The following is a 20152-nucleotide window of genomic DNA, read 5'->3' as shown; positions in this document are numbered from 1 at the left end:
AAAATAAGCTTTGTGTATTACTCTCTGCTCTCCTTCTTAATAATGGCATATGTCTGTAGTCTTTATAAGCCTAGAAAAACGCTGTGGAAAATTAATGTAAAATAGGAGACAGGAAATGATGTCACTCATGTTATTAGGGTATTAAAAGTAATTTTTTAAAAAACCCTCAAAACTGGAAAATTAGGATCCCAGAATACCTATTAAATCATTCAGCCATGCTTTAAATTATATTCTATCTAGGGCATCTTTTTTCTTCAGTCTCACTTCATTATTTTCTAACTCAATAGTGGCAAAGTTTTTTGTTGAGTCATAAGTTGCCTAAGGTTTGCCTTACATATTGAATTATTTAAAATTTTTGTTTTTATTATTTTTTTTAATTTATTTTTTTTAATTTTTTTTTTAACGTTTATTTATTTTTGAGACAGAGAGAGACAGAGCATGAATGGGGGAGGGTCAGAGAGAGGGAGACACAGAATCCGAAACAGGCTCCAGGCTCCGAGCTGTCAGCACAGAGCCCGACGCGGGGCTCGAACTCATGGACTGCGAGATCATGACCTGAGCCGAAGTCGGCCGCTCAACCGACTGAGCCACCCAGGCGCCCCAAATTTCTGTTTTTATTTTAAGTTTATTTATTTAAATTTTTTTTTTCAACGTTTTTTATTTATTTTTGGGACAGAGAGAGACAGAGCATGAACGGGGGAGGGACAGAGAGAGAGGGAGACACAGAATCGGAAACAGGCTCCAGGCTCCAAGCCATCAGCCCAGAGCCTGACGCGGGGCTCGAATTCACGGACCACGAGATCGTGACCTGGCTGAAGTCGGACGCTTAACCGACTGCGCCACCCAGGCGCCCCTAAGTTTATTTATTTAGAGAGAGAAAGAGGGAGAGAGTACATGTACATATGTACAAGTGGGGAAGGGGCAGAGAGAGGGAGAGAGAATCTCAAGCAGGCTCCACGCTGACAATGCTGGATGCTGGACTTGATCTCATGGACCATGGGATCATAGCCTGAGCTGAAATAAATGAGCCACCCAGGCACCCCTAGATGTTGAATTATTTTAGACATTTATATTTTTGCCTTAATACAAAGTTTGAGCTTTAATTTAGAAATTTAGTATAAATGTCTCCTAGGAAAAAAGAAATGATTCAAGATAAGTATAATAATAATAATCAGTCTAAATTAAAGAGAGCTATTAAGTTAATCAGTAATTTTGGTACTGTAAGATTACCCAGTTGTTAGTATTTGAGTTGACTCTCTTAAAGTAGGATTTGGTTGTAATCACACCAGAAAACCCTGGGTAAGATATATCCTTGGATTGCTCACTTTTTATAAAATGTAGTCATTACATGTGATTTAGGATCTGAATAAAGAAGTCATTAATTTTCTTTATTAATATAGCGCATTCTGGGCAACATATCCTTCTTACAAGAGCAGACATTTATAGATACTTCTTCAACTTTAGGTATCTTTTTAGAAGGAATTATTATGTATGTCAGGTCTTCATTTGTTCTTTACATGGGGTATCTCTGAAATCTCTAAATCAGCGATAGATATGTCAAAAAACAATTACTAATATTTAGCAACATGTCTATTTCCAGTTAATATATTCTTCATCATAAACAATAGGATCTGAAATTACAGAATATGTAATTGGAGTATGGCACATAAACAGAGTATATTTAATATTTTCTAGAAGGAAAGGATTTGCAATTGACAAAGCATAAATTGTGATCATGATAGTAATGATAGTCATACATATTATTTATCATAGTTTTAAATGAAGTGTCTCTCCTATTCACTAGACTAGTGCAGAATCTAATTGTGAGAAGTAATAATTTTGGTGATTTTTTTTCTCCCCATTAAAATATTTTAAATAAAATATTAGGTGAAAAAGAACTATGAAGCTCTCAAACAGAGACAAGATGAAGAAAGGATGGTACAGAGCTCTCCTCCAACTTCTGGTGAAGATAATAAATGGGAGCGAGAAAGTCAAGAAACGACTAGAGAGCTTCTGAAGGTTAAAGACAGATTAATTGAAGTAGAAAGAAATGTAAGTATTTTTAAATTTTTGTGGGGATAAGATTTTTTAGAAGTAAAGTAGCATTGGATATATAATTCAGAAAATTTATTTAATCTGGTTTTGGAGCTTTGTTCATCTTATATTTTCTCGAGTGATTTATTTTATAATGTAATAAAGGACTGAAGAACTAATAATTTAATATACTTTTCTACCCTGATATAAGTCCATCAGCAAGCTTTGTCGACTCTTGTGAAAATACATCCCAAGCCCATCTACTTCTGTCCCATTGTTGCTGCTACCACTCTAGTCTAAGGTACCATCATCTCTCATCTGGATGAGAGAATATCCTCTCAGGGGCTGTCTTCCCCCACTTCTACTCCTGGCTCAGTCTAACCCATTCCTATTACAATAGGCAGTTTTTATTTTAAAACATAAAACTTAGTCATACCACTTTTCTACTTAAAGTCTTCATTGGCTTCCCCTTCCAATTAGAATAAAATCCAAATTTTTTAGTGTCTTGTAAGATCATTCCTGACTTTGTCCTGCCTATATTGCTGGCCTTATACCATAGCACTCTTCCACCCCCTCTGTTGATTTATCTGGAGATAATATTACTTTAGTGAATACCTGGAAAACACAAAACAATGTCTGATATATAGTCAGTCAATTAATTCTAGTCATATTGGCCTTCTCTATTCCTATTTCCAGACCTTTATGTTCGCATCCTCTACATAGAACACATGGCTAGCTTCCCTCTGGATTCAGGCCTTACGTGACATATCTCCTGTGAGAGGTCTTTTCCGACCCCTCCACCAGTCAAGTAGCTATTCTCAACCTAAGCCATTTAATATCAAGCCACTGCCTTATTTAGTTTCTTTATAATGAGTTTCTTTCTTTTTTCCCACTATGCCTTCAGTATGTAGACTTAAGCCTGGTGGATAGCAGACACAGTAAATATTCCCTGAATGAGTTGGAGAAATACTTGACAAGAAACAGTAATCAAATAAATTCACCAAACATCTATCCTTTAAAGATGAATGAGCTTTTGGAATATATATATTAACAAGTAAAATAATTGCAGTTGTTGCTTTTGTGTTTTAATGTAACATGTTTTGCAAACTTAAAGCCATAATGCCAAAAATTAATTTCCTACAGTGTTGATTCCTACTTTCTCATCCAGAAGTAATCACTGTAAACAGTTTGTTTTCCCAGAAAAATGATTTATCTGTGTATAGAAGTAGATTTCTTTTTTCATCCAAGATTTAAATCCCAGTTACTTAATATACAATGTAATATTAGTTTCAGGTGTAGGATTTAGTGATTCATTACTTATATATAATACCCTATGCTCATCACAAGTGCCCTCCTTAATACCCATCACCCATTTAACCCATCACCATGCCTTCCTCCCCTTCAGCAACCCTCAGTTTGTTCTCTATAGTTAAGAGTCTGTTTTCTGGTTTTTGCCTTTAGTTTCTTCCCCCTGTGTTCATCTGTTACCTTTCTTAAATTCCACACGTGAGTGAAATCATCCGGTATTTGTCTTTCTCTGAATGACTTCTGTTGCTTAACATAATAGTCTCTAGCTCCATCCACATGGTGGCAAATGGCAAGATTTTGTTCTTTTTTTATGGCCAAATAATATTCCATCATATATATAAACTTCTTTTTTCTTTTTTGATATATTTATTATTATTTTGTAATATTATTTATTGTCAAATTGGCTTACATACAACACCCAGTGCTCATCCCAACAAGTGCCCTCCTCAATGCCCATCACCCACTTTCCCCTCTCCCCCACCCCTCATCAACCCTCAGTTTGTTCTCTGTGTTTAAGAGTCTCTTATGGTTTGCCTCCCTCTCTGTTTGTAACTATTTTTTTCCCCTTCCCTTCCCCCATGGCCTTCTGTTAAGTTTCTCAAAATCCACATATGAGTGAAAACATATGATATCTGTCTTTCTCTGACTGACTTATTTCACTTAGCATAATACCTCCAGTTCCATCCACGTTGCTGCAAATGGCATGATTTTATTCTTTCTCATTGCCAAGTAGTATTCCATTGTATATATAAACCACATCTTCTTTATCCATTCATCAGTTGATGGGCACTTAGGCTCTTTCCATAATTTGGCTATTGTTGAAAGCACTGCTATGAACATTGGGATACATGTGCCCCAATGCATCAGCACTCCTGTATCCCTTGGGTAAATTCCTAGTAGTGCTATTGCTGGGTCATAGGTTTTTTAAGTTTTATTTATTCTGAGAGAGAGAGTAGGGGAGGGGCAAAGAGAGAAGGAGAGAGAGAATCCCAAGCAGGCTCTGCCCTGTCAGCACAGAGCCTGATGTGGGGCTCAAACTCATGTACTGTGAGATCGTGACCTGAGCTGAAATCTGGAGTCAGAAGCTTAACCGACTGAACCACCCAGGTGCCCCTATATACCACAACTTCTTTATCCATTCATCAGTCAATGGACATTTGGGCTTTTTCCATAATTTGGCTATTGTTGATAGTGCTGCTGTAAACATCAAGGTGCATGTATCCCTTTGAATCAATATTTTGGTGTCCTCTGGGTAAATATCCATTAGTGCTATTGCTGAATCATAGGGTAGTTCTATTTGTAACTTTTTGAGAAACCTCCGTACTGTTTTCCAGAGTGGAATTACCAGTTGGCATTCCCACCAACAGTGTGGAATCTCCGAATCCTCTCCAACCTCTGTTATTTTTTTGTGTTGTTAATTTAAGCCATTCTGACAGGTGTGAGGTGTTATCTCAATGTAGTTTTGATTTGTATTTCCCTGATGATGAGTGATGTTGAGCATCTTTTCATGTGTTTGTTAGCCATCTGTATGTCTGGGAGTGTATTTCTTTTACAGTTATATCTGTGGGATCATGCTATACGATATTTTGAGGATCTCTGTATTTTAGAGAGATATAGATCTATCTCATTTTGTTTAATGAACACATTATTCCATAGTATGGATGTTACTCTAATTTATTTAAATAAAACCCACATTGATGGGCATTTAGGTTATTTTCAGATTTTGCTGCAATGAAAATCTATGTATAATATGTTCATAGGGTAGTAAATTCCTGACAGTGGAATTGATAGGCCAAAGGGTATATATACATATCTGTGTATGTGTGTAATTTTAAATGATATCATCACTTAAAATTGAAAATCACATTCGTTTTCAGTCCTTCTAATAGAGTACCTGTTTTTTTAGATATACATTTGATATTACTAGTCTTTTAATTTTTATTAAAGCAAAAAGAAAATATTTTAATTTTCATGTTTTAAATTGGCGAGCTATTTTACATCTTTATTGTCAGCTGTTATGAATGCCTATTTTTAATTATTCAGTGATTTTATATATATACACATAGACACACACCTCCATCACTTGGATTAATAATTGTATTTCAGAAAATTTGGCTGACTTGTAAAGTTCTGTAAGGTAAATTTCTTATCCCTCTGACTTCCTTTATAAATTTCTATTGGAAAAAAATTACTTGGTTGTCATATTTTAGCCATTAATGGTTTATAAAGAAGGCTAGCCCTATATTAGACTGGTAATTTTGGTGTTTTTGCCAATGTATTTACTGACCTCATAACTTCTCCATTGTAAATTTTTTCTTGCTCTGAGATATCCTTTCTACTCTCTTTTATTCTTTTATAGACTATAGGAATTTTTCTTATTCCTATAGGGATACCCAGACTTAACATTAGAGCTTGCACATTTTGGTTTATTAAGACCTGAACTACAAGGTACTTAACGTACGTAAGTGAAAAATGGTTCACTTCTTTGGTGTATCAAGATGACATATAAATACATTAGTGTTCCATATTATTCTTCCAGTGTAAATTTTTTTATCCTTTTTATCTAAACAAATTAGCATAAGAAAAGGACAGTATCAAAACCCATCTTAAAGCCTTTGGCTTCCTCAGCTTTGATTTTGTGGTATAATGTATGGGTTAAATCATTACTTGCCTTTCATACAGTGACATGTATATGTAACATGAAAGCGTATAAAATGAATGTTTCCTCTGTCCCCTGTGTAGGTACAATAAAAGTGATCTGTTGTGGTTCAGTGTAACTTTTTATGCATATCACAGTTATATGCAACAAATTCTGGCCTTTTTATATATAAAGTTTTATTTCAGTTTTCTAGAGGGTTCTTTGTTTATACTTTTTGATACTAATTTTTTATGAAATGCTATTTAGAAATAATCCTAAAAATACAGTATCTATGGCAAACAGTTAATATATATTGCATTAAATTAATAATGATCTATTATTTGCATAGTAATTCAACTGTTTAACTATATAATTGAAATATGTTCAAATGTACTCGAAAAATTGAAAATTGTATGTTTTGTTTGGATTTGCTCCAGAAGTCCTATAGATGAGATAGAGTTTTAGTGAGTGTTTTATACTATAGAAAAAAAAAAATCACTACAGAAAATATATAACATCTGTTAGGTCAATTATGGCCTAAATTTTTTAAACACATAGTTGAAATTGTTCTGCTTCTCTCTTAAATTTGTGTTTATAAAATAGTTTTGCTGCTACCCCTGGGACCAGCACTCGCCTATATGTATTTGCCTTTGGGCAATTAGAAAATGTGCACTTCATTGGCTAGACACAATCCCATGCACTTTTGAACACTACAAAAAGGATTTAACACCCCATTCTAGTTTCTTTTTTTTTTTTTTTAATTTAAATTCAAGTTAGTTAACATACAGTGTAGTCTTGGCTTCAGGAGTAGAATCCAGTGATTCATGTCTTACATGTGATGCCCAGTGCTCATCCCAAAAAGTGCCCTCCTTAATGCCCATCACCCATGTAACCCATCCCCCCATCTACTCCCCTCCAGCAACTCTGGTTAGTTCTCTGTGTTTAAGAGTCTCTTATGGTTTGCCTCCCTCTCTCCATTCTAGTTTCTTATGTTAATTATTGAGAATGGAATATTTTATTTTTCGGACGCTATAAAGCAGACAGTACAGAGACACAATAGTATGGTAAGGTTTTAGTATTATCATTTTCTTTCTCTTAGATTAAATCTCTCTTTACAATTTGGAATAGTAGGGAACTGTTTAACTCTTTTAAGGTTGTTGGGATTTTTTTTGGATTATAATGGTAATAGTTGTTATGAAATTATAATATCTGTTAAACAGAAATGTTTGTTGCTTTTAAAAATGTGTTTTCTTTATTAAGAATGCTACATTGCAAGCAGAGAAGCAAGCACTGAAAACTCAACTGAAGCAACTTGAGACACAGAACAATAATTTGCAGGCTCAGATTCTTGCACTTCAGAGGCAGACAGTGTCCTTACAGGAGCAGAATACTACTCTTCAAACGCAGAATGCGAAGCTTCAGGTTGTAATGTAATATTTGGGGATGTGCAACCAAATTTTTGAATTATGCTCTTAAAATAAGGATAACTGGACATGGTAACATTGTTTCTTAGTGAGTGAATTTAATGGGAGATAAATTAATGGATGATAAAATCTATTTAGTGCTATACCAGACTTTCATTTATCAGCATTTTTTTAAATGTCAGAACCTCTAAATATTAACTAACAAATTCATTCAATGAACATAAATAAAATAAAGGTAATTTTATCTTTATTTAAATTACTAAAAAACTTTGTTTATATTTAAAAATTTTTATTTAAAATACTTATTTATGGGAGTGCCCAGGGCCATAGTAGAGCACAACAGGAGCCTGCACAAGGAGCCAGGGGCGCTTCAGCAGCACCTGCCAGAAAGGCCCAGCATTAAACAAAATAAATAAATAAGCAAAATAAAATACTTAGTTAAAATATAATTTCATCTTTATTTTATTTATGTTTACTTTATGGCCTTTTACCTGTTTCAGCAAGTTGACTGTAATTAAGCAGAAACCTTTGCTTTAGAATATGGTTGCAACATACCATTGCTTATTTCATTTTTACAGCTTTCATATCAGTTATTAGAAACCAACACAGCATGAGAATTTTGTCTTCAGACTTTTCCTTGGTTCAGAGGATCAATCTTGCACTTAATGCTGCAGTGTCTTTTCAAATAGAACGATCAGGTCTGGGAAAGTGTAACTCTTTGAAACCTCTTAAAGAGCCAGAGGAAAAAATTCTATCTCCAAATCTGAAAGTTCTTTCTGTAACTCTTTTCCACATGGTAAAACACATGCTAAGTTAATGTAGACTCTTGAGAAAATTTCCAGTTGAAATGTCACAAGTAATTTTTCAGTTCTGTCAACCCTCAACTTTTAGGAAGTGATAAATTAGCATTTTGGATTCTGTAGTTTTTCATGAGTGGAATACAAATTGTTTCTAATCACCTTCATTTAAAATAATTGAATCCAAAACATGTATGGTATATATCTCATAATAATTTTTAATAACATCTGCCAAAAATAAAAATTAAATTGTAGGCTTTTTCTTTGGGATACTTATAAAAACCAAACTTTCTCAGTATAGTATGAAATGATCTGTTGTGATTTATATAGAGCTCCTTAAAGTCACTGTTATCTTTTATATTTTTTATGTTGCCATTAGTTATATTTTTGAATAATTTTTAACATGGGAAAATTATTTTATCTGTAATAAACACATACCACATATTTGTGTCTTCTCAAAGAGCAGGTAGCTATTTATGTCTGATAACAATATGCGTTCTTACAGGTTGAAAATTCTACCCTTAATTCCCAAAGTACTTCACTGATGAACCAGAATGCACAACTCCTAATCCAGCAGTCTTCCTTAGAAAATGAAAATGAAGCTGTAATCAAAGAGCGAGAAGACCTGAAATCTCTCTATGATTCTCTGATCAAAGATCATGAAAAGCTGGAACTTCTTCATGAACGGCAGGCTTCAGAGTATGAGTCTCTCATCGCTAAACATGGAACTCTAAAGTCTGCCCACAAAAATCTTGAAGTAGAACATAAAGACCTTGAAGATCGGTAATTTATTATCTTCTTTAGATAATATAATAAATTTTATGTTAAACAGAACTAAGATAATTTATATAGGAAATTTATCATGTTTATGTGATACTTATTAATAAATTACTCTTGTTTTCTTTGTTTCTAAAGTATTTTCTTTTTTCTAAAGAAATATTATAAACCAAATACCTTTTTTTCCCAGTTACAATCAGTTACTAAAACGGAAAGGACAATTGGAAGATTTGGAAAAAACACTGAAAGTAGAACAGGAAAAAATGCTGCTTGAAAACAAAAACCATGAGACTATAGCTGCAGAATATAAGAAACTTTGTGGTGAAAATGATAGGTAATAAATATTTATATATTTTAGTTTTATATTATTCATTACATCCAGAGTGTATACTGCCCCCTTTGCATTACCATCTGTAATTTAGAATTTTTAAAGAGTCCCCAGAACAACATGTAAATTACCCACCAAAATCATGCAGCTAGTTATAAAACGGCTTGAAAACCTTGGTCCCTTGTTTTCTCTTACTGTTTCTCTCTTGATTTATTCAACTAATTAATTTTTTAAGCCACATTATATAAAGAAATCTGTACCTTGATAGCATTTATGCGCTTTATTGCTACAGAATGTAATGAAATCTGATTCTTTATGTTTGTCTTTTTGCTAGTCTGATATCTCAGTTCTTGTCTTTCAAAGTTGCTACAAGTAAGCAGCCTCCTGTTTTCTAGCTGACTGATTTGAACTCTTATTTTTAACTGTCTTAGGCATTAATGGTTCTCATATTGCATGGGGCAATTATTGTTTAATTTGTAGCTTTGGGAAAATCAAAACTTGCCAACTGGTAATTTGCCTGCTTCATAAGGGTACATTTCAAAGGGTTTTTAGAAACCTTTGACAGTTTAAGCAGCCTGAACATTGGCACTGCACTTAGACTTAACCATAGCTGAAGTGCTAAAAGGCAGCACAAAAAAATTCAAGTGGGGGTCATTCATTGACTATTGTCCTGTTATGAATTTAATATAATCCATTTTTCGATTTCTATTTCTTTTCCTTTACAAAAAAAATAATCCCTCTAAGTGTGTGGAGCCATTTTCATATTCATGCTCAATAGTTTTTAATTTAGTAATTGTTATAACTAGAAATAGTGTACTAGGGGATTTGACTTTCAATAAGCTCAACACCAAGCTAGAATCGAGAAGGATATTAAAGTATGTTCAGTAGAAGACTAAATTGTGACAAGTTATAGAATACCTTTAGACAGGGTCTTTAAAAATTTTTTTTAAATATTATTTTATTATTTTTGAGAGAGGGAGAGACAGTGCCATTGGGGGAGGGGCAGAGAGAAGGGGGACACAGAATCCAAAGCAGCTCCAGGCTCTGAGCTGTCAGCACAGAGCCCGACGCAGGGCCCGAACCCACAAACTATGAGATCATGACCTGAGCCGAAGTTGGACGCTCAACCAACTGAGCTACCCAGGCACCCCAAGACAGGGTCTTTTTTATTACGCACATAACATTGAGGAAGGCATTTAATATCAAAGTCCCATCTTGAACTTAACCTTTTTCCACTGTTGGAATTTGCAACAAACTGGGTCAGTTGGTGAGTTTGGATAGGCCTTCTAGGAATCTAATTGTATTCATTTCTGAGGAGCCTTCTGAGAAGGAGCTTAGCCTAAATGATAAGAAGAAATTGAGCATGATGATCTTGAACCAGAAGACTCTGCAGGCTTGAAAGGGAAGTGTGATTCTGAGTATTCTCTATCTCTCAAAGCTGTTCTATCCCAGCTTTTATGCATGCATGTCTATGTTGTAAAGGAAGAAAAGGTTTTAAGCAAAACCTTGAAAGAGCTCTTTCACAAAAAAAAAAAAAAAAAAAAAAAAAAATTCTGAAGAACAATAGTTTGTTTATCCATTCCTCTAAATAACCTAAGTTTTAATCTTTGATAATGCCAAATCAGGAATGTTTATTATATGGACTGGTTTGTTTTGGCCTCTTTAGTATTGTGTTCACTGAATTGCATTTTGGTGTTAATGTTCTCAGCTTTAAGGGATATTGTAAAAAATTCTCTTTAAGAGCTCATTTTAGCATTTGCCAGAGAGATGGTGTTGAGGACATTGTATATTGTATCTCTTCATGTCCCACCCCCATGAAGCGTCAGTAAGTAAATCTTTGATCTCCATAGATATTGACATATACCGTGTAGCTGATTGTGTGTCTCAGATCTGACCAGCTGTTAATAACTCATGGCATACATTCATTCATGGATTCAACTTACTTATGGAACATTTTCTGTATGTTTCTGGTCTTGCCATTTTATTTATTTATTTTTTACCAAGTCTTGATTTTTAAACATACTATTTTGTTATTTATAATTCTTGTAAGCTGACTCAGTTCTTTGGGGAATGAGTTGAAGCAGATTGTTAGGTGTTTTGAACAAGTCCCATCCTGTTCTTAATGCTGTAAGATAAAGGTTGTTAAACTACAGGCAGCTAGCTAGCTCAGTGGGCCACATCCAGGCTGCATTCTGATTTTGTTTTTTGTTTTTGTTTTTGTTTTCCACATTTAAAAACAAATTTTATTATATAGCTCTTCTTTTTATTTTTTTACTTTAAGTTTTTATTTTGATTTGTTAGTTAACATACAGTGTTATATTGGTTTCAGTAGTACAATATAGTAATTTAACAATTCCATCCTGTTTTGGTTCAGCTCCCAAACTGAAAATAGTTTTTACATTGTAAAAGGTTGCGGGGGGGCACATAGAGGAAAAGAGTTTGCTGTATATTGCATGTGACCCACAAAGTCTAAGATATTTACTCTGGTCCTTTATAGAAAAAGTTGCTGACCTCTGCTCTTAGATGTCAGTGGACTTTGTTCTGAGGGTATAATGGAAAGAAACAGATAAGTTAGGTGTATGGTTTGATTTTTTATAAAAAATCTAAAAGTTTTTTCAGAAAAAATCTCCAATTTCTCAATAATTGGAGACTACATAAACATGGATAATTTGTCACAGCTGTGGAAATCTCAATAACTAAAATTTTGGTTTAAGCCTGTATATCTCCATTATCTGGCAACAGATTGATGGACTATCATTTCTTGTACTGCATTGATTGATTCTCTTGATCTTTCTTGAATTTTCACGTTGAATTTTAGAATTTTAAACTTCTCTATGAGATCTAAACAGGATTGGTTATTTTCTCTTCTGTCCTTTAATCTAAATATTTTCTTATTAGTACTTCACATTTTAATGATAAAATTATAAGTGTCTTCTTAAACATTTAAATGCTGGAAGATTCAAAAGAAGAGTAGTCTGAATTTTTTTAATCTAGTTTTACAGAATAGAAGCTGATTTTTTAAGAGTTTAGTCACTGGCAAGAGTCTTATATTCTTTAAGTATGTCTGTGATCCACAGCATTTTCACACTGTGTAAATTACAATGAAAGCTATTAAGGATTCTAATTCTATTTCTGTCATGATTTCTAAATAGGTTGAATCATACATATAATCAGCTTGTAAAAGAAACTGAAGTTTTACAAACTGACCATAAAAACTTGAAAAGTCTTCTAAATAATTCCAAACTGGAACAAACCAGATTAGAAGCTGAATTTTCAAAGTTAAAGGAACAATACCAACAGTTGGACATCACATCCACCAAGCTCAATAACCAGTGTGAGGTGAGCTTTACCAAGTTTTTTCATTTTGGGAGTCAAGACATGCCTAAAAAGTAAACAATCATATTAAAATGATGATAGCAGTATATATTTTGTGGGGTATTTCTAAAAGAAGTGATCAGGGATAATTGAAATTCACAACTAATTCAGAAAAACTTCTGTTATTATTAGTATCAACATTGTTTACTATTAGTTTAAACTGACATGTCCAGATACTTTGAAAATGTAAAACTGTGCCCTTGCTTAATGAAAAAAATGTTTACTTACCACCTAGCATGTACTAGGAAACCAAAAAGGTAAAAATCTCCCTTTGTGGAGCTTATTCTGGTGGAAGGAAATAGACAAACACAAGTAAGTGAAATTCATAGTGTTTCAGTGTTTTGTAACATGGCTATATAGCACTTTACCCCAAAACTTGGTGGTAAAACAATCATTTATTAGGTTCACCGATCTGTGGATCAGAATTTGGACAGGGATAGTGGGACCAGTTTATCTCTGCTTCACTTGCCACTGGGCCCCTAGCCTGAAGATTGAAAGGTTCGGTAGTTGATGCTGGCCATCAGCTGGAGGCATCAGTTTTCTCTCTACGTAGTGTCTCTGAGGGCTCGTTGGGGCTTTCTCACAACATGGTGAGAACAAGACAGAAGCCATCTTTGCTTTGATGATCAAATCTCAGAAGTCATGCAGCATCATTTCCCCTGCATTCTATTCACTGAGGCAGTCAAAATTCCATTCAGATTTAAGGGAAAGAGAAAATAGACTCAGCCTCTTGGTGGAGAATGTCAAGGTTCTACAAGAGCATATGGACTGGAAATACTGCTCTACCTATTTTGAAAATTAGTCTGCAACATACGATATGTTACAAGGTAGATAAGTTATGTGCAAGTAAAAATGAAGTAGGGTAAAAGGGGATATTGAGGGCTTCCAGGGTGGATGAAGAAGTATAGATTGAGATTTTAATAGGCATGCTTGAACCAAGATAACTTTATTCAGAGTAAAACACCAGAGCCATTTGAGCATTTTGAACAGAAATGACATTGGCCTTATGTATACAGTTGTGTTCTTAATATAATTCCATGCCTCTCTTTGTTGTTTAGGTTTTATTTATTTTTCTTGAAGTTTATTTATTTTGAGAAAGAGTGTGTGTGTGCACACAGAGAAGGAGGGAGAGAGAGAATCCCAACCAGACTCTATACACTGTCAGTGCAGAGCCCGGTTTTGGACTCAAACTCACGAACTGTGAGATCATGATCTGAACCAAAATCAAGAGTTGGACACTTAACCAACTGAGCCACCCAGACATCCCCATGCCTCTCTTTGTGATGGTTTGATAAAGCAATAAAAGTTTTAAAATATAAAAGGATACTGAAAGCCTTAAATAATCCTTAAATTTTATTAGTTAGTCCCCAAATCATTGACGTTTGAATATAGCTTAACACCTCAATTTCATGGCACTTTTAAGAAACAAGCACTTAAGCTAGTCTTTAAAGGAAAATAGGAATAGATTTTCAGAAAATAATACTTACAAGTTTTTTGTCTGAAATGATAAACCAATAGAAAGAAAAATTAGTTTAATAAAAATCATATACATTTAATTATCCAACAAGGCTCAGAAAGTACAGAATATTCATTCTGCCTGTGATTTATAAAAGTCTAAATAAAATATATATGGAGCGATGTACTTACAGAATGAGGAATAGGGCAAATCAACTCCCTAAGAAACAATAAAATTGGGCAGAATTGTCAAAAACAACCAATATAGGACTCTGGACCTCAAGGAAAGATGTTCAACAAATTGAGAAGCATTTATTCAAGAAAAGCTACTCAACTTTGGATAGGAACTCTGGTTGTCTGAGGCATTTTATCTTGTGATTTCTCCCATTCCCCTCCCCCCTTTCCCAGTTCCAACACCTGGTAGTTTAGGTGTGGGGCATACTGTGAAAACCATCAACTTTGCTACCAGAGCAGATTGATTTGATTTGAGCAGAGCACAAAAAAGTCCCCATCCCCAAGAGAGTTGTCAAAGGTCAACTTTCACATGGCCTGAGGTTGGAATATTGGTTGAGGCAAGTAATAGATTGGCAAATTAGTCAAAAATTTCACTAGGAGAATCAAGGAATGAGATATTCAGCCACAGTGAATCTTGATCAAGTTCCACATGACACTGGTGGTCCAAAAAGCTATCCAGGAGAGACCAGACAGGGAACTAGCGAACTACTTATCTCTGGCTGATTGTCCCAACCCAGTCAAATGTTAACCCTTGACTATGGGTTAAGTCATATAATAACATTATTTAGAGGGAGAAAATCAATCCATAGTGTTAGAGGCCAGGATAGCAATTAATCTTTGTGGGAAGGGATGGTGATTGGAAGGGAGCACAAGGTGTTTCTGAAATACGGTTAACGAGCTGTTTCTTGATCAGTGTGCTGGTTCCTTCCACACATGTGTTCACTTTGCTCTGATTCACTGAGCTATATCTACTTAAAATTTCTTCCCTTTTCTATATATATGCTTTATCAGTTGTCTATTGACACAGTAATTAATGCTGTATAACAACATAGAACCTTTGGTAATGGACAATAAATACTTATTTTTGCTCATGATCTGTGGATTGGCTGAGCAGATGTGCTGATAGCATGTATTGATGTGTGGACCAAGATCATTTGATCTTAGTAGAGGTTGCTCCTATATCTGCATTTAACTGGTACATTCTTTGAGAGTGGGCTGACTGGCCTAAGGTGGCCCTAGCTGGCATAACTCTTCTCTGTGCCACATTGTCTCTCATCCTCCAGCAGAATTCCAAGTGGAAGCACAGAAGTCTCTTGAGGCCTAGGCTTGGAGCTTCCATCACTACCACTTACTTTTCATGGACAAAGACTTTCCAAATTCAGAAAGACAGAAAATAAGTTCCACCTCTTGATGGTAAAAGTACGAAGTCACAGCACAAGAAGGTGTAGGTACAGGGAGGAGAATAACTGCATTCAATCTTGCAACGAATCTACCACATGTTGTATTTCAATTTAACAATATATTGATAAAACAAATACAGCACAATATTAATAGCAGTTAGATCTAAATGCCTGTTTATGGATATTCATAGTATTATACTATCTGCTTTTCTGTATCTTATGAGAGTTTTCAAAATGTTTCTTTTCCTTCCCCACCCCCGCCCACTCCCCCACAGGAGGGCTTGTTGTTGGCTTTTTTTTTTTTTTTTTTTTAAACTACAGATCTCTGGGCTCTACTCCAGACCAGCTGAATTTGAATGCTAGGACCCAGAAATCCACATTTTTAAATAAACTCTGCAAGTGATGTTAAAGTTTGAAAGTCACTACTTTGGGCTTTCTGACTTCTACGGGAACTTCTAGCCTAACTAAGGCATATTTCTAATTTCTTCTAGCTACAAAGAAGCAGCCCAGTGCTGCTGGCAGCCCACTACCAATAGTATCAGCCTAGTAACACCAGCCATTGACACGACTACCTGAGTCCCTTTGATCAAGCTATAAAGACTATACACTTTTAAGATTCCTAAAAAACAGTGGTTGAGGAAAGAATGAGGTATATTAAGTATCTACTGTGTGTTATAGGTATGACAAAAGATACTTTACATATATTATTTAATCCTTGCAACAGTCTGGTGTGGGAGTTATTATCATTTTATAGATGAGGTCATTAAAGCCCAGAGAATTAATTAACTTGTCCAGTGTTTCATAGCTCCTTAAATAGAAGGCCAGGTAGCTTTTGGACTAGAAGTTAAACGGTTTGAAGAAAGCAGGTGTTTGTGAAACTAGTAATTTATTATATGTTAAACCCACTATTTGTAAGAATTTTAAAAAATGTGTGCACAACACATAACTCAGTATTTTGGCTGTCATTATAACTAAAATAATCAATCATGTTCTGATCAAAGTGCAACCATCTAATTATTCAAGGAGCAGAAGACTGCAATCTTTGTGAAGCCCTTTATATTTTTCAGATGTTCCGGGTGATTTCTGTTAAATGTAAATGTTGATTTTTTTTAAATGTTTGTGTTTAAACAGTTGCTAAGCCAACTTAAAGGAAATTTAGAAGAAGAAAATCGACATCTACTAGATCAAATTCAGACATTAATGCTACAGAACAGAACACTATTGGAGCAAAATATGGAAAGCAAAGATCTCTTTCATGTTGAACAAAGACAATACATGTAGGTACCAAATTTTAAAATATTACTCATCATTTTATCATTGCCATACGGTGACAGAGATAGTCACCGTACTGTCACAGTCACTGCTACTGTTTTTAATTTTCAACATTATTATTTCTACTTAAATTTTTTTGAATGCTTATGTTCCAGGCACTCTGCTAGTAACCAGAAATGCTAATATGAAAACACATAGGTCCTACTCTTAAGAAACTAGTAACATAAAGCAAGAAATACAAATAATTGCTGTAACGGAAGTATGTATATGAGGCCATATAAATATAGCAAATATAGGGGGAAGAAGTAACTTAGTCTGAAAGAGGCAAGGTGGCCTTTCCAAAGATGATTACTTGAGCTAAGATTTAAAGGGTCATGGGAGTTTGCCTGAGGAGACATACCAGGCCAGAGAGCACAAATGAAGTAACGTGGAGGTATATTGAAGGTGTGTTATGGTATGGTATAGGACCTAAAAATTATAGTTCCTCCTGGAGCAAAATTGAGGAATAAGGAGCAATAGACAAGTGGCTAAAAACTTAGTAACCATTTCACAAAGGTTTTTCTGTGCCATACAAAGGAGTTGCTGAAAAAAATTGAGCCGGGGAGTAAAATGATTAGATTTGTGTTTTTTTTAAAAGGCACTGATGACATTTTAGAGTACAGATTGGAGGTTCTGAGAATAGAGAGACAAGGAGTAAGTTTTAGAAAGACTGTTGCAATAATCTAGTGAAACATAATTCATAAGCAGTGGTAGTTGAGATCAAATATGAGTTGTAAGAGAGAGATTGGCAAGGCTTCATATTGGTGAGTTATGTTTCCATTAAGTAGAGGGATCTGCTAAATCAGGGATTTGGGCCTGAGCAGCTCAGTGGATGATCTTTGTATTACACCGAGATTCAGCTTTACTAAATTCTTCTCTCCCCCGTTCCCTTCCTGAATGTAAAACACTACAGTATAATAGAAATAGCACAGATGATGAAATGAGGCATCTCCTAATCTATTAGATGGTGAGCTGGGGCACATATGAAACCAGGATATATCAGACATTTTTTGAAGCATCAGTTTTCTTATAAAATTTGGAGCAGGGAACATGATCTTTATATTAACACATGTTTATGGAACAAAAGGCAGAGTTTGCATGAGCTCTTAAGATAAATGCAAAACTTCAAAGAAATGTCCAAGTCCAAGTGGCTGGCCACTTTGGACTACACCTTCAATCATTTCAGGGGTATGTATGCTTTTACTCTCTGCCATAGAGGTCTTTTAGCTTAAGAAGTAGTAACTGTATGTAAAGCTCTTGACATTTGAGTTTTTTGAGGCATTTTCCAAAATTTTATCATCTTAATATTCTGGCCCTTGATGAATAACCCATTTCCAAAGTTTCAGTAATTGTTGACTGACAAAAAACATTAATATCTATTCTGACTTTTTGAATTTATTTTTTTAATGTTTGTTTATTTATTTTTGGAGAGTGCGGGGGCAGGGGCGGGCAGGGAGAATCCCAAGTAGGCTCTACACTGTCAGCACAGAGCCCAAAGTAGGGCTTGCTCCCATGAACCATGAGAGCATGACCTGAGCTAGAATTGAGTCAGATGCATAACTGACTGAGCCATCCAGGCACCCCCTGACTTTTTGAATTTAAATTAAAAATATTCATATTCTATGTCAGTTTTAGCTAAATGCCTCTGTCACATGGTCCTAGAAGAAGTGACAGTTTCCATTAAGTAGAGGGATCTGCTAAATCAGGGATTTGGGCCTGAGTAGATTTGAACAGGTAGTACTTGGAAGTTCCTGACAATATTTCAACAGATAAAAAGAGAAAACAGTTGGGAGGTATAGACCATTTGCTGTTGTGCTCTGCTATAATTGTTGGTGACGCCTTTTCACAAAGCATCTTCAAACAATTCTTTCAGATCCGGATCCATTCATTCTGGTTCCTACTACCCTAATTCAGCCTGACAGCTCAACTATACTGACTACTTCATTAGCCTCCTGGTTGCTTTCTTTACCCGCATCCTTTTTGATAAGTTCTTTTTCATTAGGGAGTTAAGGGTACCTGAGGCAAAGATTTCATAATGTCACTTTGTAATGAAACCTTCAGTGCTTCTGATTTCCTGTTGAGCAAAATCTAAACCTGAAAATCCCTCACTGCTTCCCCTCAACTAAATTGCTTAATTTAGCATTCTTATCTTTTCAGTCTATCTAATATGGGCATTTTCTCCACAAGACTTTCTTTGGTCATCCAAGATAGAAATATTTTGCCTTTGTAAGTTTTTCATACTTAGACAGTGCTTTTATTTTGGTATCACTACTGACTTGGATTGTAATAGTCATTTATGTGTTTATGTTCTCTCTCCTACTGTATTATAAGCAGAGTTGAGCTACTTGTTATTCATCCTTATATGGTCTCTGTGTCTTCCTTATTGTAAATTATCACTAAATATTTTTGAGTAAACAGCATCACTGTGGCATCACACTTTTTTTAGAAAGATCATTTTACTTTGGTCTTTGATGTTTCCCTATATAATATATACTACCAAGAACATAAATGACACTAAGATGTGGTGAAACTAGTGTAATTCATGTATTGCTAGAGGCAGAAAATAGTTCTTTAGACATAAATTAAGCCTAATTAATTCTGCCATAAGGAAAAAAGTCTGTTTTCATGAAGATGTGATTACAATATCACTTATCATATCTACAGTTGTAAGCAAACCATTGAAAAGGTTTTTACTTACATAAATTATACTAAATCACCAACAGTGATGTGAGATACTAAAGATTCAAGAATAGGAGAATAGTCACTATTGATATGGTGTTGCTTGATAGCTGTTAAAAGATGTTGAGAGAATTCCTTTGTCAGGATGAGAATGTAATAAGGAAATTTTTCTTCAAACAAGTAAGTTGTATTAAAGAATTGAATTCTATATCCTTTTATTAAGTAAGTTTGAAAATATAAACAAAAGGAGAAACTTGGAAAAAATCCCATTGTGAATACCTAATAAATTCTTAGTTGTCAACTATGGCATCTGTATTTGTTTATGTTTTGGAGAGAAATTAGATTCTAGTCACAAAATAATATTCATAACTGTACAAAATAATGGTGCATGTCCTAAAATGCAGTTTTTATTTTTATAGCGATAAATTAAATGAATTAAGACGACAAAAGGAGAAATTAGAAGAGAAAATAATGGATCAATACAAATTTTATGACCCATCTCCCCCTAGAAGGTACTGTTAACCAAGTTTTACTCATTGTTATTTTGGAAAAAAAAAGTTAAGACTTCTAATTTTGTGAAGAATTTATATGTTGAATTTTAGACTCATAAG

At 34.6% G+C, this 20152-nt stretch overlaps 1 protein-coding gene across 7 annotated transcripts in view; it reads left to right on the top strand.

The window, feature by feature from the left end:
* The window catches only part of CCDC88A (coiled-coil domain containing 88A), a 139136-nt gene that overhangs the window by 103578 nt on the left and 15406 nt on the right, over positions 1-20152 (top strand). For all 7 annotated transcript variants that reach the window (XM_019425061.2, XM_019424998.2, XM_019424929.2 and 4 more), the window contains exons 18-24: positions 1888-2052; positions 7241-7402; positions 8707-8984; positions 9169-9312; positions 12459-12645; positions 16683-16828; positions 19961-20053. In XM_019425061.2, the coding sequence (XP_019280606.1) occupies positions 1888-2052; positions 7241-7402; positions 8707-8984; positions 9169-9312; positions 12459-12645; positions 16683-16828; positions 19961-20053 (1175 nt within the window). The remainder of the gene's footprint in view (positions 1-1887; positions 2053-7240; positions 7403-8706; positions 8985-9168; positions 9313-12458; positions 12646-16682; positions 16829-19960; positions 20054-20152) is intronic.

This window comes from Panthera pardus, unplaced genomic scaffold (assembly GCF_024362965.1).
Source record: "Panthera pardus isolate Hobbes unplaced genomic scaffold, ASM2436296v1 HiC_scaffold_25, whole genome shotgun sequence".
Classification (NCBI taxonomy): domain Eukaryota; kingdom Metazoa; phylum Chordata; class Mammalia; order Carnivora; family Felidae; genus Panthera; species Panthera pardus.
The sequence above is the reverse complement of the archived record's forward strand: the minus strand, read 5'-3'. Positions and strand labels throughout refer to the sequence as shown.